Here is a 22499-nt window from a genome sequence, read left to right on the forward strand (position 1 = left end):
AACGATTCTAGGAAGCCAACCATCAGCCAACGTCCGGACCACTACCTACCTAAAAAGAAAATCAACCCTGACGGACCCCTTGCCACACCCTCAGCGGTCACTGGAAAAGCTCGTGCCACCCAGTCGCTTCCAGACCACGACGAACGCCAGGCGATAACCGGAAAACCGACTTTGTATAAGCCCTCGCAGCCGGACTCGACAGTTGCCAAGCAGAAAGCAAGCTCTATCCCCTGCACCGGCCCCGACTGCGGCTATGCCGGACGCGTTCGACGAACCTTCGGCGGCTGCTGGAGCAGGGGCCCGTCTCCCCCTCTGGTAAGCCCCAACACCCTTAAAAATCAAAAACAACTCCGCGCCCCCAACCCTATCCAAGGAAGCCAACATCCAGCCCACCATAATCCCGGAAAGAAAACCTATCTGCGCGAACCCCTTGCCTCACCCGCAGCGGCCAGAGGAGGGGGAAAAACCCCTAGAGGAACGGACCCGCGGTCCTTTAGTCCAGTAGCCGGTTGCTCCTCGTACCCGACAATCTTTCGAACGAGAGTACAAAGCGACACCTCCACAACCAACGGCCCCATAACTGGCACCAAAATCAGAACACGGAGGAGCGTCAGGGAAAAAGCCTTCTCCCCTGCACCAGCCCCGAGCGCGTGCGCACCGTCATCATCCGACTAATCTTAGACGGCTGTGGGTGCAGGGGGTCCGGCTTCCCACCGGGTAAGCCCCACCATCCGTTGCGTTTTGCCCGAACACCCGTGCGGTCCTAAACTCATTTCAGACAGCACACCACCAAGCCTGCCCGACCCCCGGCCTGACAACAGCAACGGCTTTCGGGAACGCTTCGTCGAATCCTCTTCAACTCGGTACAGCCAAACCTACATCCTACGAGGGAATCTCAGAACACCGACACATACAGTCACAACGAGTCTCGACTCACCACCCCATCGAGATCTGTCTCCAGCAACGACACCCACGACCACAGTAACCGCAGCGCGCTGGCCCTCCAGTGGAACGTCAACGGGCTTTGACAGAACCTCGACGACCTCCAGGCCATCATCGCTCGCTACAACCCTATAGTGCTCCGCGAAGAGAGAGAGAGAAGAAACGCACATATCCGAGAACACCGATGTAGCCCGGTGACTTGGAGGCCACTATTCGTGGGAACTCCGGACCGATGGAAACATCTTCCAATCCATCGGACTGGCCACCCGATCCGACATCCCTAGGCTAGACACACAGCTGTATGCGATCGCGAGGAGTATCCGGATACCATCACCATGCACCGTCGCGGCCGTTTACATACCCCAAGAGGTCCAAGAAGTCGCAAAAGCTCGATCACCTGATTTGACAACTCCGAACCCCTTTCCTCATTATGGGCGACTTTAATGCCCAGCACTCCGCGTGGGGTTCGCTCTGTCCTAGTCGATGCGGAAACTAGATACTGAAAGCCGCCGAAAACAATGGAGCCATCATTCACAACAACGAAACCCCGACGTTCGCTAAAAGCCCAGCTTTAACGCATATCGACCTCTCCATATGCTCCAGTTCTCTAGTGCCTGATTGCCTGTGGTCCGTACTTCCGGACTCCTGCAGCAGTGGGAGAGACCCACGAGCAGGCCAAAAGGGTTGGTCTACACACAGAGACCGCTGCGCTTGATATAAACAAGACGTATGGTGCGAGGGCATCTTCCGGCAACTTGATCGCTGGGGAATCAGAGGATATCTGGGTCTACATTCAAGGTTTCCTACAAGACCGCAAATTCATGGTCGGAGTCGGCGGCTGTGAGTCCGAAATCTACACCGAGGAGAACGGAGTACCACAGTAGGTCTCTCCTGGTGATTACCCTCTTCCTTATAAGTATGAATTTGTACAAGGCCGACGACATTGTAGTAGTCGTGACAGGAAGGACCAAGGACAGAACACACATTAAGCTCCAAACCGCCAACAACGCCATCCTCAAGTCGGCAACCGCAATCGGATTCCGGCTCTCTACCAGCAAAAACTTTTACACCCACCTTTGCTCTTCGTTCCATCGGCTACCGACCGCTTGATCCATATAGAAAACTCCCCGATTGCGTACAAGAATGAGCCGATTATCCTCGGAATCACCACCGTAAAACCTCCTTTACCCTCCACTTCCGGAGGGTGAAAGCCGCGTGCGCCAGTTGCCAGGCACCCGAAGTGCAACAGGAGCGCCTCACTTCGAGTAAGCGAAGCCCTGATCCACAGCCCAATTTACTACGGTATAGAGATCACTGGAAAAAAATTCGAGGGGATCAACCATATCCTGGCCCTGCTATACCACGGGTCCATCCGGAGCGCTTTCAAACTTCTACTCAACACACCTGCAGAAAGTGCCTGCGTGGAGGCCGGAGTACTCCCGGTCCGCTGGAGAATCGCCCTCGTAATTCTTCGGCGTGCACTGGGCGCCCTCGAGCGGACTTACGCAAACGACAAGTCCTCAACACAGTAACCAGCCTGGGAAGTGCACGCGAAATTCACCGGAGCCGCCCTACCACCAATCGCCTGGTTGCACCGGGTATGGCTCCGCCCGTGGTACGTTTAGCTCCCCCCCCCCCCCCCCTCATCGACACATCCCTGTCAAAGTCTCTCTGAGCCAACTCTACAACCAGCTTATAGAGCGACATTTTCCCAACCACGCGTAGCGTCTACATGGGAGTCGGAGTTAGCAACGGCCAAACTGGCTATTCCTTCCGGCTTCCACCCAAATGCTCGGTGTTCTCAGCTGAAGCAGCAGAAGTCGCTCTCACCCTGGTCCAAAAGCCCGACGATATCGCAAAGAAGGTACCAGCTGCGGACATCACCCGAAATTTTACCAATGCCTTCAACTGTAATTTCGTCGGTCATTGGTGGGCGTCCAGCGGGTATCTCAAGAAAATAAAGGGGAAATGGGACGATCGCCAGAATCGGAAAGACCAGAAAGTCCTTTCCAGGCTGCGGACCGAGCACACCAATGTCTCGCACAAGCACATGGTGTCCAACATTACCCCCCAAACTGCTGCACATGCGGGACCCGGAAAACCATCGAGGACCTACTCACCAATTGTGTCCTCCGGACAAGACTCGATCTCCCGCTTTCTATTCGAGAAGCCCTTTTCAATGACCCGATCTGGGAGCTGATCATACTCAACATCATCAAGGATGCCTGCATCTTTGGTAACATATAAACTGCCGTGATACGCATAACAGTCCCACCTGCATAGGAAACCCATAGCAAATGGAACTGTTATGCGGATCACGGCAGTAAAGGACTTGAAACGCCCTACGCCCAATATGGACGATACACCGAGATAGAAGGCAGATAACCGTGGATCCCCTACCACGCTTTAGTTGGGTGGCGGAGAGACCGCCCGAGAACGAAACTGGAACCCGGAAGAGCTCCTCAACGTCCTCCAACAGACTAACAGACATAGGAAACATAACTCCAATTACATTTAAATAATCTTTCTTTTGCACCTCTATAGCCATTTGGAATGATCATTGCGTGTCATAATTCATAATGAACTGTTATCAACGGAACCTCAATAAATTGGTGTTTAATGTGGCACAGATTTATAAAGGAAAATGATGACTCTTTAAAAGGCCGTTTAGAATAGCTGCTCGACATCATAAAACTAAACTCGTATTTAGTACTTTGATTTGTATATATAAAATTACACATGTATACTAGAAAACTTACCAGTTTTGCAGTTCTTGACGTTTTATCGCTTATTTGTGTCTTATTCAGCACATATTTCCTGTTCATTGAAGAAAAAAACTGACATCGTTTTCCCCGATCACCGCTGTCGTTTCTCTGAGTCTGATATCACTGTTGGACTAGAGAAGGTCATTCAATTGGAGATATCCCAGAAGCAATCCACGATGAGTGAAGTACGAGACTTGGTCGTCCTTAAACTACCTCTAGAAAAGCATCTGTTGATCGATTTCATTGACTGTGTTGAGAAATCTGGGGGTGCCGTGGCTTAAGTTTGGTCCCTCTGGTGTGAGGTGATGATATATCTCCATTTGGTTGTCTGAGGTGCGGTATGGTTTGGGCTGGGAGGTAGTTTTGATGACCTTTACCCGCTGGGCTGGTTGTCGAGCACTATGACACTGCTAACCCCGGTTACTTCGGAAAACGCTGTTTTCCTTGTGGGTATAATGCGAGGAAAAATTTCCGTTTTTAATTTGCGGATTGCTTTTCGAGAAAAAATTGAGACATCTAGTGGTCGTTTCCCGACTATGAAAAAGTCAATTTTCGGATTTTTCACCGAAAATGACGCGCTATTTTTTCACTTTCCGGTAAGGTTTTTTCTTCGGGAATTCGCGTATTGACCACTTTCAACGGCTCACGGTATACATATTTAACAATCTCGCAAGGAAAACCGACGGCTTAAAATGCGAGGGAATGATTTTTTCGCTTGCCACGAGTTAACTGGATATCTCGAGAACGACACTGTGATTTTTTGATGAAAATTACAATTTATAATTCTGATTAGCCGCAGCATAACTGCAGGAATAAATCAAAATAAAAACATGAATTTTGTTGCCAGAATTATAAAAAGATTCCCAAATAGAGCATGCAGAGTAGCCAGTTACATCAAATTGGTTGCAATTTGTGCAAAATTGGATTGAGATTGAATAAATTTGTTGTAATTTTTCCGAATTTTTTGACATGACTCTTGATTTGATAGAATTTTTTTTTTAATTTTCTGAATTTATACATAATCAAACGGAATATAAAAATTATTCTGGAATGACGTTCTCCTCAGGATATCTGCTTTCGTTCGCTCGCGTCCTTATCTTAAAACTAAATCTGAAAAGGGTATATCAATATTGCAATGCCAGCTCTGTTCTTTAAAAATATATCACTGAGTTAGTTAAATTAAATCGTACTTCACGAACACACGAATTTTCTTTTTTGGGACGGTTTATCCAACATTGGTATACCCTCACTTCTTTTGACATAAGGTCATTTGGCATAGTGCTGAAAATTGATCACACTGAAGGTCATTTGGCATAATGGACGAGACACATAACGGTTATTTGGCATAAGGGACATTTGGCATAATTTAGTTTATCTCTAGGATAACGGTCATTTGGCATAAGTTCTAATTTTGCGGGAAGAGAGGTTCATTTGGCATAACGGACATTTGGCATAATTTCGCTAAATGATCTCACTAAAGCTCATTTGTTATAACAGACGAATGTGTGGTTTATCACGCGCGTTTATGACGCGCTATTTTTTCACTTTCCGGTAAGGTTTTTTCTTCGGGAATTCGCGTATTGACCACTTTCAACGGCTCACGGTATACATATTTAACAATCTCGCAAGGAAAACCGACGGCTTAAAATGCGAGGGAATGATTTTTTCGCTTGCCACGAGTTAACTGGATATCTCGAGAACGACACTGTGATTTTTTGATGAAAATTACAATTTATAATTCTGATTAGCCGCAGCATAACTGCAGGAATAAATCAAAATAAAAACATGAATTTTGTTGCCAGAATTATAAAAAGATTCCCAAATAGAGCATGCAGAGTAGCCAGTTACATCAAATTGGTTGCAATTTGTGCAAAATTGGATTGAGATTGAATAAATTTGTTGTAATTTTTCCGAATTTTTTGACATGACTCTTGATTTGATAGAATTTTTTTTTTAATTTTCTGAATTTATACATAATCAAACGGAATATAAAAATTATTCTGGAATGACGTTCTCCTCAGGATATCTGCTTTCGTTCGCTCGCGTCCTTATCTTAAAACTAAATCTGAAAAGGGTATATCAATATTGCAATGCCAGCTCTGTTCTTTAAAAATATATCACTGAGTTAGTTAAATTAAATCGTACTTCACGAACACACGAATTTTCTTTTTTGGGACGGTTTATCCAACATTGGTATACCCTCACTTCTTTTGACATAAGGTCATTTGGCATAGTGCTGAAAATTGATCACACTGAAGGTCATTTGGCATAATGGACGAGACACATAACGGTTATTTGGCATAAGGGACATTTGGCATAATTTAGTTTATCTCTAGGATAACGGTCATTTGGCATAAGTTCTAATTTTGCGGGAAGAGAGGTTCATTTGGCATAACGGACATTTGGCATAATTTCGCTAAATGATCTCACTAAAGCTCATTTGTTATAACAGACGAATGTGTGGTTTATCAGGTAAATGACTAATAAGGTTAAAGCTGCACTAAGTAATAAAAATGTTATCCATTACAGTCGTGATTCGCTGGTTGGACACTTTTTAACTGGACTAGGCTGTGGCCCAACCAACGAATCACGACTGTATATGATATTGATTATATTTCGAGTGAACATTTTATGACTGATATTGCCTTCTTTTAAATATGAGCAGTTCTTTTGAACTTTATTTTTGAAATTTTTGGGCGAATAACCATCTGGTAAAAGCCCTCAATAAACAAATTACATTTACAATTTTGAAATTTTTGTGCTTGTTCATTTTTGCAATTATGGATTCTTTGACTATGACTTACGTTTTAGTATAATGTAGATTTTATAGGTTTTTGTTGATGCAGTGCACTAGAACTGCGATCCACCAGACGTATGTTTTGTTTTAGCCATGATTATTATAATCGCCAGTGAGCTTTGGTTTTCCATACAGCGTTTCAATGAATAAAATAATCCTTATTTTCTTTCTTTAAATCATGAGCTATTTTCTCGAATTATATATTTTATCATTTGTGGATATCGCCAAGTTTTTCAAACGATGATTTATTGAATGAACGTACATATATTCAAACATCGGCTTTAGCGCATGGGGCGAAACCAATGCAGCGCGGCTTTATCGCCTAACCAAATACAAATATGTTTCTATTTGGCCTAACCGAGGCCAAGGATCCGAAGCGGCGCAAAGCTGCTGAGGGTCCGCCGACCCGACATCGGAAGCAGTGACCCCTCGCAAGGAAACCTGTGATCCACTTGTTTGCCCTGATTACTCAAACCAAACGACCGTCATGTTAAATTACAATTTTCCTTAACATAAACATAATTCTAGGATGGGTTTTCAAAACGACCTATTGACAATTTGCTCGAACAGAGAATCAAGTTTGAAGCATGGCGAAAATACTTTTAATTCCTATTTAGGAATTAAACCGTTTTAAATACTAAAAAAATTGTCGACGGTTTTGTTTTTTCCCTTGTTTTAGTGGTGTAATACGGTTGATAAGAAATTGTAACGATTACTATTACTATTAAGCTAAACTGGACAATACGACCTTTTCTTGACAAAACGACATTTTACCAACTCACGATACGTCCTTTTCCCATTGTAGGTCTCATATACGTCGGAGCGCATAGGACTGATCTCGAGACACGAAAGCACATGCGACTGTTCAAAAAATTAATTTAATCTGTGATTACGTAACAATTATATTTCCAGTTGAGTTAACCCCTGAAGCCTTAGTTCACAGTTCGTCTACTTCCCAATAGAGCGCGCGTTAGATGTTTCATCGAGTTTAAAAGGAAAACATAGAAATCGATGAAAAGTAGACAGTCGAAACGTCAGTTGCCTTGATGTTTCCTCTCTATCTTCTCATACGCGCAATGTAAATATAAGGCAAACTACTGCTTTCATATTTTTTGCCAATACGACGTTGAACTTTTAACTTAAAAATTGTTTTTTTTTCGAATTCTTATTAGTTTTGTGTCACTTTGTGGTTACTTTATCGGTAAGCTTTCAGCGTATTGTCATTTACAACAGGTAGGTTATTATTTTTTTGTGGTGTCGGGGTATAATTTTGTGTATCGTTCCAATACACTTCCATTTCCGATTGGAAAGGAACGGTAATTATGTTTCTGCAAGAGCATTAGATGTTTTTTTAGAAAAATAATTACGAAAATAATTAATTTTCAAGGACGTAGGTGAAATAAAATATTCATTTAAAAAAGTTTCTTTTATAAGCGTATGTACAGTTTTAAAAATAACAATAAAAATGTCGCTTACGACATTTTGTTACGCGCGTATCTCCACATTGAAGCGGTTCTAATATTGATGTTTATACGACCATGGGAAATCAAAAGGACGTATGCGCCGTTTGAAAAAAAATGGTTTATAAAACGTGTACGACTAATTTTTTAATTAAATTGATAATTTGGTAGCCTGTCGTTTTTGGAGAATCCCTTTCGCGTGGTGCGATAGTAAGGTTCGAAAAGAGTGGTGTAGTATAAATAACGCAGTTCGTTTACTTTTGTCACAGAGAACAGACATATAAGCTAGAACAAACCTGTGTAAACATCGCTTACGGCTTTTTGAAAACCACTCGAAAATTATACGGAAAGGAGGGTTATCCTACAGCACTCTAGTTAGAGTGTGGCCAAGACGAGTTAGACGTATCCAAACGAGCAAAAATCTGACGTATTTCTATTGTGAATACGTCAAACTTCATGTTCGTTTGGATACGTCATGGCCCCATGGCAACACTCTCACTAGAGTGCTCTAGGTTATCCTGGAGATAAAATAAATTATGCCAAATGTCCATTATGGCTAATGACCTTCAGTGTGATCAATTCTCAAAATTATGCCAAATGACCATTATGTCAATTAACCGTTATGCCAAATGCCTATTATTCCAAATGACCTTCAGTGTGAGCAATTCTCAAAATTATGCCAAATGACGATTATGCCAAATAATCTTATGCCAATTGACCCATACCAAATACTACACGGTTAAATAAAACAACCTGCAGAATAAGTTCTTTTAACTTACTTTTGAGTTGTGCGTCGCTTTCGCACTTATTAGTGTTGTCAAAAACAAAAAGAGAGATTCGACTCAGTCGAGGTCTTCCGTGAAGGTACTTTTGAGTTGTTTGGGGTGAACTCAAAATTAGGTAAATTCAACTTAAATTGGAGTATAAAAAACCTATCAATGAGTTGTAATTTTTGCCGTGGTTAAATGGAAACTACCTTCAACACGGTTTACATAATTTTAAGTTCCCCCACGATACCAAGAGATTGAGTCAAAGGAACTCAATTTTAGGTAGTTTTTCGTTTCCGTGTATAACCTTACTGCAAATTTGGCATCGCTGTTACTTTTGACAGTTTGTTTAGTTGACGAAAAGCATAACAAAAGCTTTTAGCATAACAGCATGAAACGAAAATAATCTTCATAAATCCGCGAATAATGCTTATAGTTTCATCTATTTTTTCTGGGATTTGCTTACAAAACTTTAACGTTTGTTTCCAAGTAATTTTAGACCGTTGTTTCACAGCAATAAATATAGAAAAGATCTGCTGACTAGTGGCAGCAAATATGAGTGAACTCGTTGAAAAACCACGGAAAAATAACGGCCATCACAATCTGATGGTTCGCCCGGACGAGAAACAAGCTCTTCTCAGGGCCTGTATTGATGTAGGTGTGGAAGAGGTTCGCCGAGAAGGCGGTCGCACCGAGCATCTCTTTTACGATGTTCAAAAACGAATGGACAGCCTTGGCCATTTCCCGGTAAGGAAGTTGTACCTACTCAGAAAGTATTATCAACAGATGGAGAAGGAATTTCGAAATGGAAAATTTAGTCCATACCCGCCGGAAGCGAGACAGTTGTGGGGATCAGAAGAACATGATTTAATCGGTAATTTTGTTGAATTTAAAGTCTATTTTGTATGACATTAGAGTTTTAGCTTCAGAGAACGACAGGATGTGGAAAGCGTTACTAAAAATTTCCCTAGAGCGAAAGAAATCTAATACAAGTGTGTTAAAGGGCGAATCAGCGGAAATTATTAAACAGGCTCTTGATCGAAATATCGAAGCCTTCGAATCAGACAAACAGACCGGCATATTTCAGGATATGTTACTGGCCCTTCAGTCAAAGAATATATTTCTAAATCGTGATGTAAGCCAGCTACGCCACACTTACTTCAGGATGAGGAAACAGTTTCGAGAGGGAAAATCTAAAAACCTACCACCTGAGGCAGCCAAATTGTGGATGATAAATAAAGAAAAAGAACAGAAAAACTTGGAGTCACATTTTTATGGTGCTGGTTCTATCGAAAACAAATTGCCTGAAATCGACGAATTGGTTAAAGAACATGAGTGTCGAATATGTCAGGCACATTTGTTTTCACGAGTAAAAGATCTTGTCCTGGATACTTATAATAATCAGACTTACGGAGAAATTATTCAGGAGACTATACATGTAAAGGTAATTGATTCCGTACACGATTTACCAGTTTACATAATTTTGGATTTTTATCTTTCTTCCAACAGATTGAATGCGATTATCAATCGTGTTCCAAAATATGTTTGAACTGTTCCACGTTTATCGAAAGTTTACACTTATTCGTTCAGCAGTGCCGTGAGAGCTCTAGAATCTGCACGAATATTTGTTCCGAAACGTTAAAAATCGAGAATGAAATTGATCATTCCGATAATCAGTTCCAGATCGAGTACTTGAATGAAGCTCTTGAAGGCGAAGAAGATAAAATTACAATTGAATATGGATTAAAACAAAACGACTCTCCTAGTTCTACAGAAGTTGTTTCACCTGAGGTCAACCATGGTGAAGACGAAATTAGCCAGGATATACCCTCGCCGGAGTGGAAATATCAAATTTATAAACAAAGTAAACCTAGGTCAAAAAATAAGAAAAAGCAATGTCATCTTTGCGGCATATCGGTTTTTGATTTATCCAGCCACATGACCAGTCACAAAAGTGCCGAGTTTCAATGCGAATTTTGTCCAAGAATATGCCCCAATCGACGGCAGTTGCGGGTGCATAGAAACATTCACACTAAGGAGCACGTATTCCCCTGCCGATTTTGTGAGAGGGTTTTTTACGTATGGTCAACGCGAAAAACTCACGAGGTAAAGTTATTACTGTTTATTTTTAAATGATTTTTTTTTTCTCAAATAAATATTCAACAGATTTGTCACCAAAATATAAAATTCAATTGCGACAAGTGTCCCGCCGTGTACGCCAAAGAAAGCCAACTTAAATCTCATGTGAAGCAGAAGCATTTAGGAATTCGCAATTTGCAGTGCACCAAATGTGAGTTCCGAACATTCATCAAGTAAGTCACATTCAATCAGCTTACTTTTATTTCTCTGGTATAGTTATTTTGTATTATACTCTTGTACAGAACTCGATTGTTGAATCACCTGCGCAGTATTCATACCAACGAACGGCCCTACAAATGTGTCTATTGTGACCACACATCGAACAGTTCAACCGGATATTATATTCACTTCCAGCGTCATAAGAAGAGTGGGGAAGCTAAAGAATACACGATAAAGTGTGCCTACTGTGAAGTGCAGTTTTTTAAAGATGTAGCACTCGAAAGACACATTTGCAAGGAACACCCGGACAGGGCGGTTGTTGTCTGAGGGTAGGTTAATGAATTATTTTTAATGTGACAGGGTTGACTGGCTTGACGCATTAGAGCATGCGCGAAAATGAGGAATAAATCACCTTCCATAACAATCAAACAAAAAGCACAAGAGTTTATCTTCCGAAAATTCTTCAAGCTGTGGCAGCTGTGTGTGAATGGAGAACAGTGAGTCTAGTAATGTCAGGTATGCAAACTAAGCTCGAAGGAACTATCCAAGTCAGTCTTTGATATCACATACATTTGGAGCAACATCAGATGTTGCTTCAAGCTGTTCTCAAGCCCCATTCAGTTTTCACGACGCCAGTCGCGTTACAACTTGGTAAGCCCAAACTGGTGTCGAAGGGGGTCAATTAAGGTTGTCTGATGTATTCTTGATGGTTACATCATTAGTGTTTCTGCATTAGAATCGACAGACAACCTTAGTTGATTATAGGATTAGGGAATATTTATAAAATGTTATATGATGTCTTTTTCGCTTCAGAAAGTTTATATTCGAGCTTGTAGAACTCATTGAGCATGTCATGTACAAGTTCCGACGGAAATTGAGGATTCGATGAAAGATATCTCCTCTATGAGACGGTCGACCGACGGCATCGAAATGCCGGAAGAGGCGAGCAGCGGTAAGCGAGTTTTACAAGAGGGAATGAGATAATCTAATTTCAGGAATTGTACGAGATGCCGCTGAGCCTGTGGCCTTCGGCTGGCATGGTCCATTCTCATTGTTTCGGAAGTCTTCTTGGCTGGTTGGTAGATATGTGTTTCTATTTGCAAGTTGATCAATTCGCTTAGGTGGGGGACATGTGGATCCTGCTAGTTGTCGGCTCTTTTATCCTTGGGTATGAGGCTAGTTTAGGAAAGGAGTGTTGGACTGCCACCTAAGAAATGGTTAATTATTCAGGACTTGTTCTTATGATTATTTAACTCGACCAACTACACCGGCTCTAAGAAATGATTAGCAGCCGGGTTGGTGTGGTCTGTTCGAGTCGAACCAGGCGAATATTCGGTTCGAGCAAACTTTATGGCAAATAGTGAATAAAACTTTGTTATGTCCTTTATGAGCAGAGATTCCCTTTGTGAAAGCCTAAAATATCTTCACTCGTCTAGTTACTCAGCATCATGATAATAGAAAAATTGAGGATTTGCTTGGGCAATAATGTAATGAATACGTATATGGACTAGAACAGGGATAATCGAATTCTGTTATAAGATAGAGATGAAACAGCAGTTATTCTTTCACTATTTTAAACAAGCATAGCTGCTATGCACTGCCCATGATCGCATATCTGTCCCATTTGCATTTTTGACGATTTTGCTTTTATTGTCCCAATCGTCTTTATTTCAGGTCTACTTTGTGCTACATATATAATATTGACGACTTTGTTCTACGAATCGCGAAAAAAACTACGAGTCAGTTTGTCCCATTTTAAAAATGACTGCATGTCAGTCCCATATAAATAGTGTTCGCATATCGGTCACACTCAAATTTCTAGTATTCTAGTTATTCCTGAAATAACAGAAAATATTCGGAATTATTCGAATTGGACATTCATGTTTACAGTTTCTAGTTCTCTTCTAGACTCTAGGATGCTAATTTTTTCCTTCCTTTGCCCTTTCCCTCCCTTCTTCACTCTTCTAATTTTACCAACTAATACAAATTCTACATAAGATCACAAGCCCATGTTTATGTGGTCTACATTGTGTTGGAAAACATTCATCAATTACATAATGGGAATGAAATTGGTTTGAGCTGTTGTTACGGTATGTAACACAGAATGGGGAGCTAAAATAAGTAACCTAGCCTTACATATTACCCTTCCGGCATTCTCACTAGTGCACTGAATTCACACCGCTCAGGAAAACCAGCAAAATCATTTTTAAACACCACACGCGACTTCTGAAGGTTATATTCTGGTTGCAGTTGAAAATCCAACCAGCGACAATCGTAATTTCTATGGTTCTAAACAACGGAATCACGTCGGAAGTAGTGCGTTTTATTTGTACAATGATACGCCGTAAAACGCACTCCGTCCGACGTCATGGATTAGCACTAAACAAAAAAAAATGATTGTCGCTGGTTGGATTTTCCAATTTCAATTTAACGATAATGGAGAAGTATTGTTAAATCAAGTTTCTACGATAATGTATGTTTTGTGTTTCAATGCTAATGAATGTTTAGTATATTCAGATTCGGTTACAGTTTCGTAAAAAGTAAAATATAAGAAAGAAAAACTTTAAATTGTGCTACTTCAACTAATATTTATTTAGTTTTAAATACGCTAACGATACTTGTCATTTCTTTTCGGGTATATTAATCCAGAAGTCCTTCTTCTCCTGACCAATCAATGGAAGAATTACTTTCAATAGAGCCTTTTTTCTTTCAGCTTCGATTCCACTTGGTTCCTTTTGAATCAAGAGAGTGTTCTCGAGGTTGAAATTGATATCAGTTATTAATCTCATGTTCTTTTTGTAAGCAGCAAACATGTTTCCAAATGACCATCATCTTCGACTGCATCACTGTAATGTAAATCGTAAATTCCTTTTTGGATAACCACACGCCTTATTTTATCCATATACGGGCGGGGACGACACTTATTCAGCAAATATGGAGTTGTTGTGAACTCTGGCTTGAAGAAGTGTTGAGTTTGCATTTCAAGTACCTCGACACATTTTTTGGCACTCTTTACAACGTCTCTGAAATCGTTGAATGTGATGGGAGGGTTTTTGCGCATCCTTCCTTCCACTGCAGCGTGAAAGCTATCAGCGGACATAAACGTGTGTCCACTTTCAAAAAACTTTAGCACCAATTCCTCCACCTGAGTTGATTTTGAATTGATCAAAATAATGAAATGAAGGAAAAGGTTCCAATTTTTATTTTGCGAAGAACAGTTGTCTAGCCATATAGTTACGCGCTTCATGTCACCAAATTGACATAGAACACGATGGAAACAGCTTATCAAATCAGTCGCTGAACGTCCACTTATTGCTTCTTGCCAGACACAAGCAATTGTGGGAAATTTCTTCGAGTATTGTCCGACAGGCGCAAATATCTCATTGTAAGCCAATAGTCTTTGAGAAAACACTATTGTCTTGAGACCTTCCAGCCGAGGTAACTGAATAACCTTTGAATAAAATTCGTGTTATCAGAACTCTGAACAAAAATTGATCTTAGTTACCTTTTGCAGATCTGCCGACAGAACTATGTGTCCCGGTTTTATAGACTCGCCGTCAGTTCTATATGCAGCTCTGGAAGTTTTGGCAAAATTCAGATGCTTGTGATAGTCATCACAAATCGAACACGTGCCGAACGGATTCGTTGAGGATTCATGCTTCACCTCTTTTTCATGTTGCTCCTTATAAACGCAGGTTTCGCACTGCTCATGACCGAGTTTGACGAGCGATATGTTCATCCGTTTGAGCACACGGCAGTAAAACTCATAACTGACTTTCAATCGTTCAGTGTGCATGAAGCTTAGGTGCATCGCTTTCTCCGTCAAATCAGATGGCAAGTAAAGTCTGTTGAGAGCATGCTCCCTCCGATAATGCGACACAGTGGGATTGTACGATAATATGTGACGCTTAACGGCGTCACGCTTGATTGTGCTCCGAGCATAACGACCACGCTTAGAAGAATTTGACTCCAGATTGATGCGACGATAGATTATATTCCTGAATTGAATACAATTTTCAGATCAGGCCAAATTTTTATCAAAATAGATCTTACCCGCACTCTTGTGAATACCCAAGAGTGTTCAAATAAAATTTACGGCACACTGATATCAGATCTCCGGCCGCCGTTTTTGCGTTGAATTTGTACCTGTAGAGCTGCTTTGGACGGCTATCAACGGGTTTTCTTCCTTCTTTGAATCGGAGTTACTTGAACTGTTTCCCGTATATACGAGTCCTGCTCACTAGCAGTCAGGCTCCAGAACTTTTCGTTTTCTTTGACTCTTTCGTCTTTCGACACAAATGCTCCACAGTCTTTTTTACATCCACCTTAGCCGCATGGCTCGTTCGCCGTTTTTTGGCAGAAAGCTCAGCTTGCAATTGTTTTTTCGTCCGTTTTTGCGTGCAAGTATTTTTCCGCGTCTCATCCTCCGAATCCGAAATATTCCATTGGGTTGAATTAGATGTCTCGGGCTTAGTGGGAATTTCACTGCTTTGAAATTAGGAATAGTTTCGAATATTGATGAATTTAATTAAACATCTCTGTAGAACGTACCTTCCAGTGGCCTCTACAGTGTAATCCTTTATCAATCCGTTTCCGGGTCATACGTCTCCCAACCTTTGAACGGGACGGATCGTTATATTTCACAGTGGTGTTCGGTGTGTAAATTTCAGTGATTCAAGGTCATCCTTTGTTCGTTCGTTAGCTACCATTCTGCTGGTGCCGGCAGTAAATCCAGTACATTGTTTTCGCTGGTGCGGAACAATCGACGTTGTTTGCAGATAAGTTTTGCTTTATTTTTTTTTCCTCGTTTGCTTTCTTTCCTTTTCCCTACTTTTACTCTACCTTATAATCAAATAATAAGACACATTCCCGTTTATATAACGCTCTGCCCTCGTGCTTAAATGGCCGAGGGCGAAATACCATCTGATGTAATCATGGAAGTCCCTGATCCCCCTAATACTCGCATTGCTCCCCGTATAAAGCAGTACCCAGAAGGTTCCTCTGGGCCATGGGTGGTATATTTTCGGCCCGGGAGAAACCGGTAAATATATTAAAACTTTCTCGAGATCTGACTGCTAATTACCCGGCCGTAACTCAGATAACACGTGTTCGGGCAAACAAGATACGTGTTCTAGTGAATGATCTCGGCCAGGCAAACGCGATTGCTTGCTGTGAGCGCTTTACGCGGGAATTTAAAGCATACGTGCCTTGTGTGGCCTGTGAAATCGATAGGGGTAGTGCCCGAACCGGGCCTGAAATGCGAAGAACTGTTGGAGCACGGGGTTGGCTGCTTTAAGGACCCCTCTCTTGAACAGATTAAGATCTTAGAATGCAAACAATTGTATACCGCAAACACCGAGGGAGGTAAGACTACCTACTCTCTATCAGGCTCGCTTCGGGTGACATTCGCCGGGTCCTCTCTTCCCAACTACATCCTCCTTGACAAGGTTCGCCTACCAGTTCGCCTGTTCGTACCGCGGGTCATGAGCTGCAGCAATTGCAAGCAGTTGGGCCACACAGCCACATATTGTGGAAATAAGAAACGATGCGGCAAATGCGAAGGAGAGCATGAGGATGACTCTTGCGACAAAGAAACTGAAAAGTGTATTTGCTGCGGGGGCCCTTCACATGCTCTTAAATCATGTCCTGCGTACAAGCAGCGCGGGGATAAAATTAAGCGCTCCCTTAAGGAACGCTCAAGGCGTTCTTATGCAGAAATGCTAAAGAATGCTTCGCCATCTGTCCTGTCCGAAAATCCCTATGCTGGTTTGGCTAACGTTGAGCAAGAATCTGACGACCCACGAGAGGGAACATCTTTGGTTAACCCAGGGGAATCCAGGAAGAGGAGAAATCCAGCCTCCCCTACATTGCCTCGTAAGGGTGCCAAGGTGTCGTCCACTCAGAGTGCGCCATCTACAACCAATAAATCCAACGGAAGTGATGCACAAAAGCCGAAGCAATTTGCTCCAGGACTTGGAAATATTAATTCTAACAAGGAGTACCCACCACTTCCAGGGACATCCAAAACCCCAAGTGTCCCCTTTTTTCAAACAGATACTCAGTCCAGTAGCGGACTAATGAAATTTTCTGACATAGTGGACTTAATTTTCACAGCTTTCAATGTTACTGATCCTCTTAAAAGCCTTCTGATACGTTTTCTCCCTATAGTGCAAACATTTTTGAAGCAGTTGACTACTAAATGGCCCCTCCTTGCAGCGATCGTATCCTTCGATGGCTAAGTCATCGAACGAGGTCACCGATTCGATCACTGTTCTACAGTGGAACAGCAGAAGTATCCTCCCGAAAATCGATTCCTTTAAATTTTTACTAAATAGTTTAAAATGTGATGCTTTCGCATTATGTGAAACTTGGTTAACTTCCGATATAAATCTCAACTTCCACGACTTTAATATAATTCGTCTGGATCGAGAAAACCCCTATGGAGGAGTACTTTTGGGGATCAAAAAGTGCTATTCTTTCAACCGAATTAACCTCCCTTCGACACCAGGCATTGAAATTGTCGCTTGTCAAGTTTTAATCAAAGGTAAAGACCTTTGCATTGCTTCCATCTACATTCCTCCTAGAGCCTCGGTAGGGCACCGAACGCTTTGTAATATCACGGAATCCTTACCGGCACCGCGGCTAGTTCTGGGAGACTTTAACTCGCACGGTACGGTATGGGGCTGTCTTCATGATGATAATAGATCAACATTAATCCAAGATATTTGCGATAATTTCAACATGACCATCTTAAACACGGGAGAAATGACGCGGATTCCTACACCACCAGCACGCGCAAGCGCGTTGGATTTGTCGCTTTGCTCGACATCGCTACAGTTAGATTGCATGTGGAAGGTGATCCCTGATCCCCACGGTAGCGATCATTTGCCTATCGTGATTTCAATTGCTAACGGTTCAAGACCATCGGAAACAATCAATGTCTCATATGACCTCACACGGAACATTGATTGGAAGAGTTACGCGACCGCGATATCCGTTAAAATCGAATCCACTCAAGAACTTCCTCCGGAGGAAGAGTACAGGTTTTTGGCTGGCTTGATTCTCGACAGTGCGAATCAAGCTCAGACTAAACCAGTACCCAGCGCGAATACCCATGGACGGTCTCCCACCCTGTGGTGGGATAAAGAGTGCTCAGAGCTGTACGCGGAAAAGTCCACTGCATATAAGGCCTTCCGGGAAGACGGGTTACCCGCTAGCTATCAACAGTACGCGTCGTTAGAAAGGCGAATGAAGAGTCTAATGAAAGCCAAAAAACGCAGCTATTGGCGCCGGTTCGTCGACGGGTTAACGAGAGAAACAGCGATGAGCACTCTTTGGGGTACGGCTCGACGTATGCGTAACCGTAATAGTACCAACGAGAACGTGGAATATTCAAACCGTTGGATATTCGCTTTCGCCAAGAAGATCTGTCCGGACTCTGTCCCGGTACAGAAAACGTGCCGCGCCGCGTCTCCTCACGATACCGCGAACGAAACACCGTTTTCGATGGTGGAGTTCTCACTTGCTCTCTTATCGTGCAACAATAACGCCCCAGGGTTAGACAGAATCAAATTCAACTTGCTGAAGAATCTGCCTGACACAGCAAAAAGGCGCTTGTTGAATTTATTTAACAAGTTTCTTGAGGGTAACATTGTCCCTTATGAATGGAGGCAAGTGAAGGTCATCGCCATCCAAAAACCAGGAAAACCAGCCTCCGACCACAACTCGTATCGGCCGATTGCAATGCTGTCCTGTATTCGGAAGTTGTTCGAGAAAATGATCTTGTTTCGCCTCGACAATTGGGTTGAAGCAAATGGCTTACTGTCAGATACACAATTTGGCTTCCGCAAAGGCAAAGGGACGAACGATTGCCTTGCGTTGCTTTCTACAGAAATCCAAATGGCCTATGCTAACAAAGAGCAGATGGCATCAGTCTTCTTGGATATTAAGGGGGCTTTTGACTCAGTTTCTATCAACATTCTGTCAGAGAAGCTGCACCAGCATGGTCTTTCGCCAATTTTAAATAACTTTTTGCTAAACCTGTTGTCTGAAAAGCACATGCACTTTTCGCATGGCGATTTAACAACATCGCGATTTAGCTACATGGGTCTTCCCCAGGGCTCATGTCTAAGTCCCCTGCTCTACAATTTCTACGTGAATGACATTGACGATTGTCTTGCCAATTCATGCACGCTAAGGCAACTTGCAGACGACGGGGTGGTCTCTGTTACAGGGCCCAAAGCTGCCGACTTGCAAGGACCATTACAAAATACCTTGGACAATTTGTCTGCTTGGGCTCTTCAGCTGGGTATTGAGTTCTCCACGGAGAAAACTGAGTTGGTTGTTTTTTCTAGGAAGCGTGAGCCGGCGCAACTCCAGCTTTTATTAATGGGTGCAACGATCAACCAGGTTTTCACATTTAAATATCTCGGGGTCTGGTTCGACTCTAAAGGTACCTGGGGATGTCACATTAGGTATCTGAAACAGAAATGCCAACAAAGGATCAATTTTCTCCGAACAATAACTGGAACATGGTGGGGTGCTCACCCAGGAGACCTGATCAGGTTGTACCAAACAACGATATTGTCGGTGATGGAGTACGGGTGTTTCTGTTTCCGCTCCGCTGCGAACATACACTTCATCAAACTGGAAAGAATCCAGTATCGTTGCTTGCGCATTGCCTTGGGTTGCATGCACTCGACCCATACGATGAGTCTCCAAGTGCTGGCGGGCGTTCTTCCGCTAAAAAATCGATTTTGGGAACTCTCATATCGATTGCTCATCCGATGCGACATTCTGAACCCGTTGGTAATTCAAAATTTCGAGAGGCTCGTCGAGCTTAATTCTCAAACCCGTTTTATGTCCTTGTACTTCGACTACATGGCACAGAGCATCAATCCTTCTTCGTACAATCCCAACCGTGTCCGTTTCCTAGATACTTCTGATTCTACTGTATTCTTCGACACATCCATGAAGGAAGAGATTCGTGGAATCCCGGACCATATACGCCCGCAGGTGATCCCCAATATATTTTATAATAAATTCCGAGAAGTCGACTGCGACAAAATGTTTTACACTGACGGATCAAATCTCGATGGGTCCACTGGCTTCGGTATCTTCAACAATACTATCACCGCTTCATTCAAGCTCAATGATCCCGCTTCAGTTTACGTCGCTGAGTTAGCTGCAATTCAGTACACCCTTGGGATCATCGACACTCTGCCCACAGATCACTACTTCATCGTTTCGGACAGCCTCAGCTCTATCGAGGCTCTTCGTGCGGTGAAACCTAAAAAGCAATTACCGTATTTTCTGGGGAAGATACAGGAGTCCTTGTGTACGTTATCTGAAAAATCTTATCAGATTACCTTTGTTTGGGTCCCCTCTCATTGTTCTATCCCGGGCAATGAAAAGGCCGACTCATTAGCAAAGGTGGGCGCATTAAATGGTGACATATACGAAACACCAATCTGCTTCAACGAATTTTTTAGTATTTGTCGTCAGAGGACGCTCAACAGTTGGCAAACCTCGTGGAGCAATGGGGAACTTGGACGATGGCTACATTCGATTATCCCAAAGGTATCAACGAAGCCTTGGTTCGGGGGGATGGATGTGGGTCGGGATTTTATTCGTGTAATGTCCCGACTTATGTCCAATCACTACACCATGGATGCGCATTTGCGGCGTATTGGGCTTGCGGAGAGTAGTCTGTGCGCTTGTGACGAGGGCTATCACGACATCGAACACGTTGTCTGGGTGTGCGCCGGGTATTGTGACGCCAGGTCTCAGTTAAAGGAATCCCTTCGGGCCCGAGGTAGACCACCCAATGTACCAGTCCGAGATATGCTGGCAACTCGTGATTTCCCCTATATGTCCCTTATTTATACCTTCATAAAAACGATAAATATCCCAATTTAGCCCCTCTCTTTTATTTCTCGTTTTTAGAGTTTCCTCCTGCCTTGTGGAACCGATCAGCTCCAGAGTGCCACTATGTAACCGCCATCGCCCTTACCACTACGCCTGCATAGAAGGAAACTGAAGCGAGAGCGACTCGAGGTCCGATGACTTTTGAAAGATTCCCCGCGGGTCCGAAGAATACCATCCGCCAATCCGGTACTCGACGACTTACTAGACTGAGGCGCAAATTTGATACGCTGATCCCCCTCCCCTCCCCCCCCCCCCCCGCCGTTCGAGCGAAAGTTGCAAGTTTTGCTCTTCTTTCCCTGTCTCTCCCCTGTCCTTGATACAACTGCTGCTACACTGATGCGGAAATAAGCCACCCTTTGAATATCTTGACCAAGCATAAGTTTTAGTTAAAAAATTCAAATTAGTATTCTGTATTCCTAGTTTTAAGATAGCTATAATTTTTACTCTTTATTGAAACTCTTGTCCTCCATCTTGTAAATAGAATTGAATCCCTAGTTTTAAAATTTCTGTGAAGTTTCTCATAAATATTTGTTCCCCCTTTTGTGTATTAAACTATATTGTTAGTTTTAAGATAACCGTAAAATATTTCGTAAAATACTATTACTCCCTCTCTTGTATATCAAAGTGAATCCCTTGTTTTAAATTTTTTCATAAAAAAATCTTTTGGCCCTCTCTTGTATATTGAATCTTATTTCTAGTCTTAAGATAGCTGTAAATTTTTTTTTCCTTTGTAAAAAAAATATTTCAACATTGTAACCTCCTAGTTTTAAGATATCCAAAATGTAAAAACATAAGCATTTGGCACCGCCAAGCTAACGTATTTGTGCCTATCAAATAAACGAAATGAATAAAAAAAAAAAAAATCCGTTTCCGGGTGTTTCCTCGTCGGAAAATTGGTCGCTTTCATAGGAAGCGATTAGTTCCATACCGGACATCTCGAAGCACACAAAAATGTAAACACCTGCACTTGTCACGAAGCAAGTCAATATTTACACTGCAACGCAGTAAGCTATGGGACTGGTGTGCGGTCATATTCATGCAGTAGATGTAAAATGACCACATAAGAGTCCCATTAGAATTTATTCACAATAAATGCATCAAAAAGAGATTTGTTTAAATGTAAAGTAGATAAACAAACCAATATTAATGCGTTTCAGTTGTTCGACTCGAAAATTTCAACTCCATGGGCTTCATATTTGAAAAATAACGAAAACGTATTGCAAACTTTATCGTTCGTTTTCTCAGCTTCATGAAAATGCAAACGGGACTGATATGCGGTCATGGGCAGAGCAGTGCTTGCAAATGTTTGCGGAAATTACTAAAGGGACGCTGAGTCACTAAAACTGGTAACCACAAAAAAAATCCATCTTTATATATATTATATAGTTCCTTTTTTCACAACGCAATAAACTCACATGCGTCTTTTTCGAGTAACACGATTTCCACGTTTCTTAACGCGATACAAATCCCTGCGGTTAAGTTTCTCTGCTGTAGGCACTCCTGATCCAACAGGTTGTAGTCCCAGTGCGGTTATTTATGGTTA

General features: G+C 42.4%; 2 protein-coding genes across 3 annotated transcripts in view; one reads left to right on the forward strand and one right to left on the reverse strand.

Annotated features, from left to right (window-relative positions):
- LOC131692760 (uncharacterized) overlaps nucleotides 1-4462 on the reverse strand; it is a 123302-nt gene extending 118840 nt beyond the window's left edge. For both annotated transcript variants that reach the window (XM_058980010.1, XM_058980004.1), the window contains exon 1: nucleotides 3702-4462. The gene's annotated coding sequence lies outside the window, so the exon portion shown is untranslated. The remainder of the gene's footprint in view (nucleotides 1-3701) is intronic.
- A 4637-nt stretch (nucleotides 4463-9099) lies between these two features.
- On the forward strand, nucleotides 9100-11435 carry LOC131692356 (zinc finger protein 62 homolog). Its single transcript, XM_058979355.1, has 5 exons — nucleotides 9100-9605; nucleotides 9655-10175; nucleotides 10241-10837; nucleotides 10898-11043; nucleotides 11113-11435. The coding sequence occupies exons 1-5, from the start codon at nucleotides 9287-9289 to the stop codon at nucleotides 11354-11356; spliced, it is 1827 nt and encodes a 608-aa protein (XP_058835338.1). The 5' UTR covers nucleotides 9100-9286; the 3' UTR covers nucleotides 11357-11435.
- Nucleotides 11436-22499: the final 11064 nt, after the last annotated feature.

The sequence above is a fragment of the Topomyia yanbarensis genome, chromosome 3, assembly GCF_030247195.1.
Source record: "Topomyia yanbarensis strain Yona2022 chromosome 3, ASM3024719v1, whole genome shotgun sequence".
Classification (NCBI taxonomy): domain Eukaryota; kingdom Metazoa; phylum Arthropoda; class Insecta; order Diptera; family Culicidae; genus Topomyia; species Topomyia yanbarensis.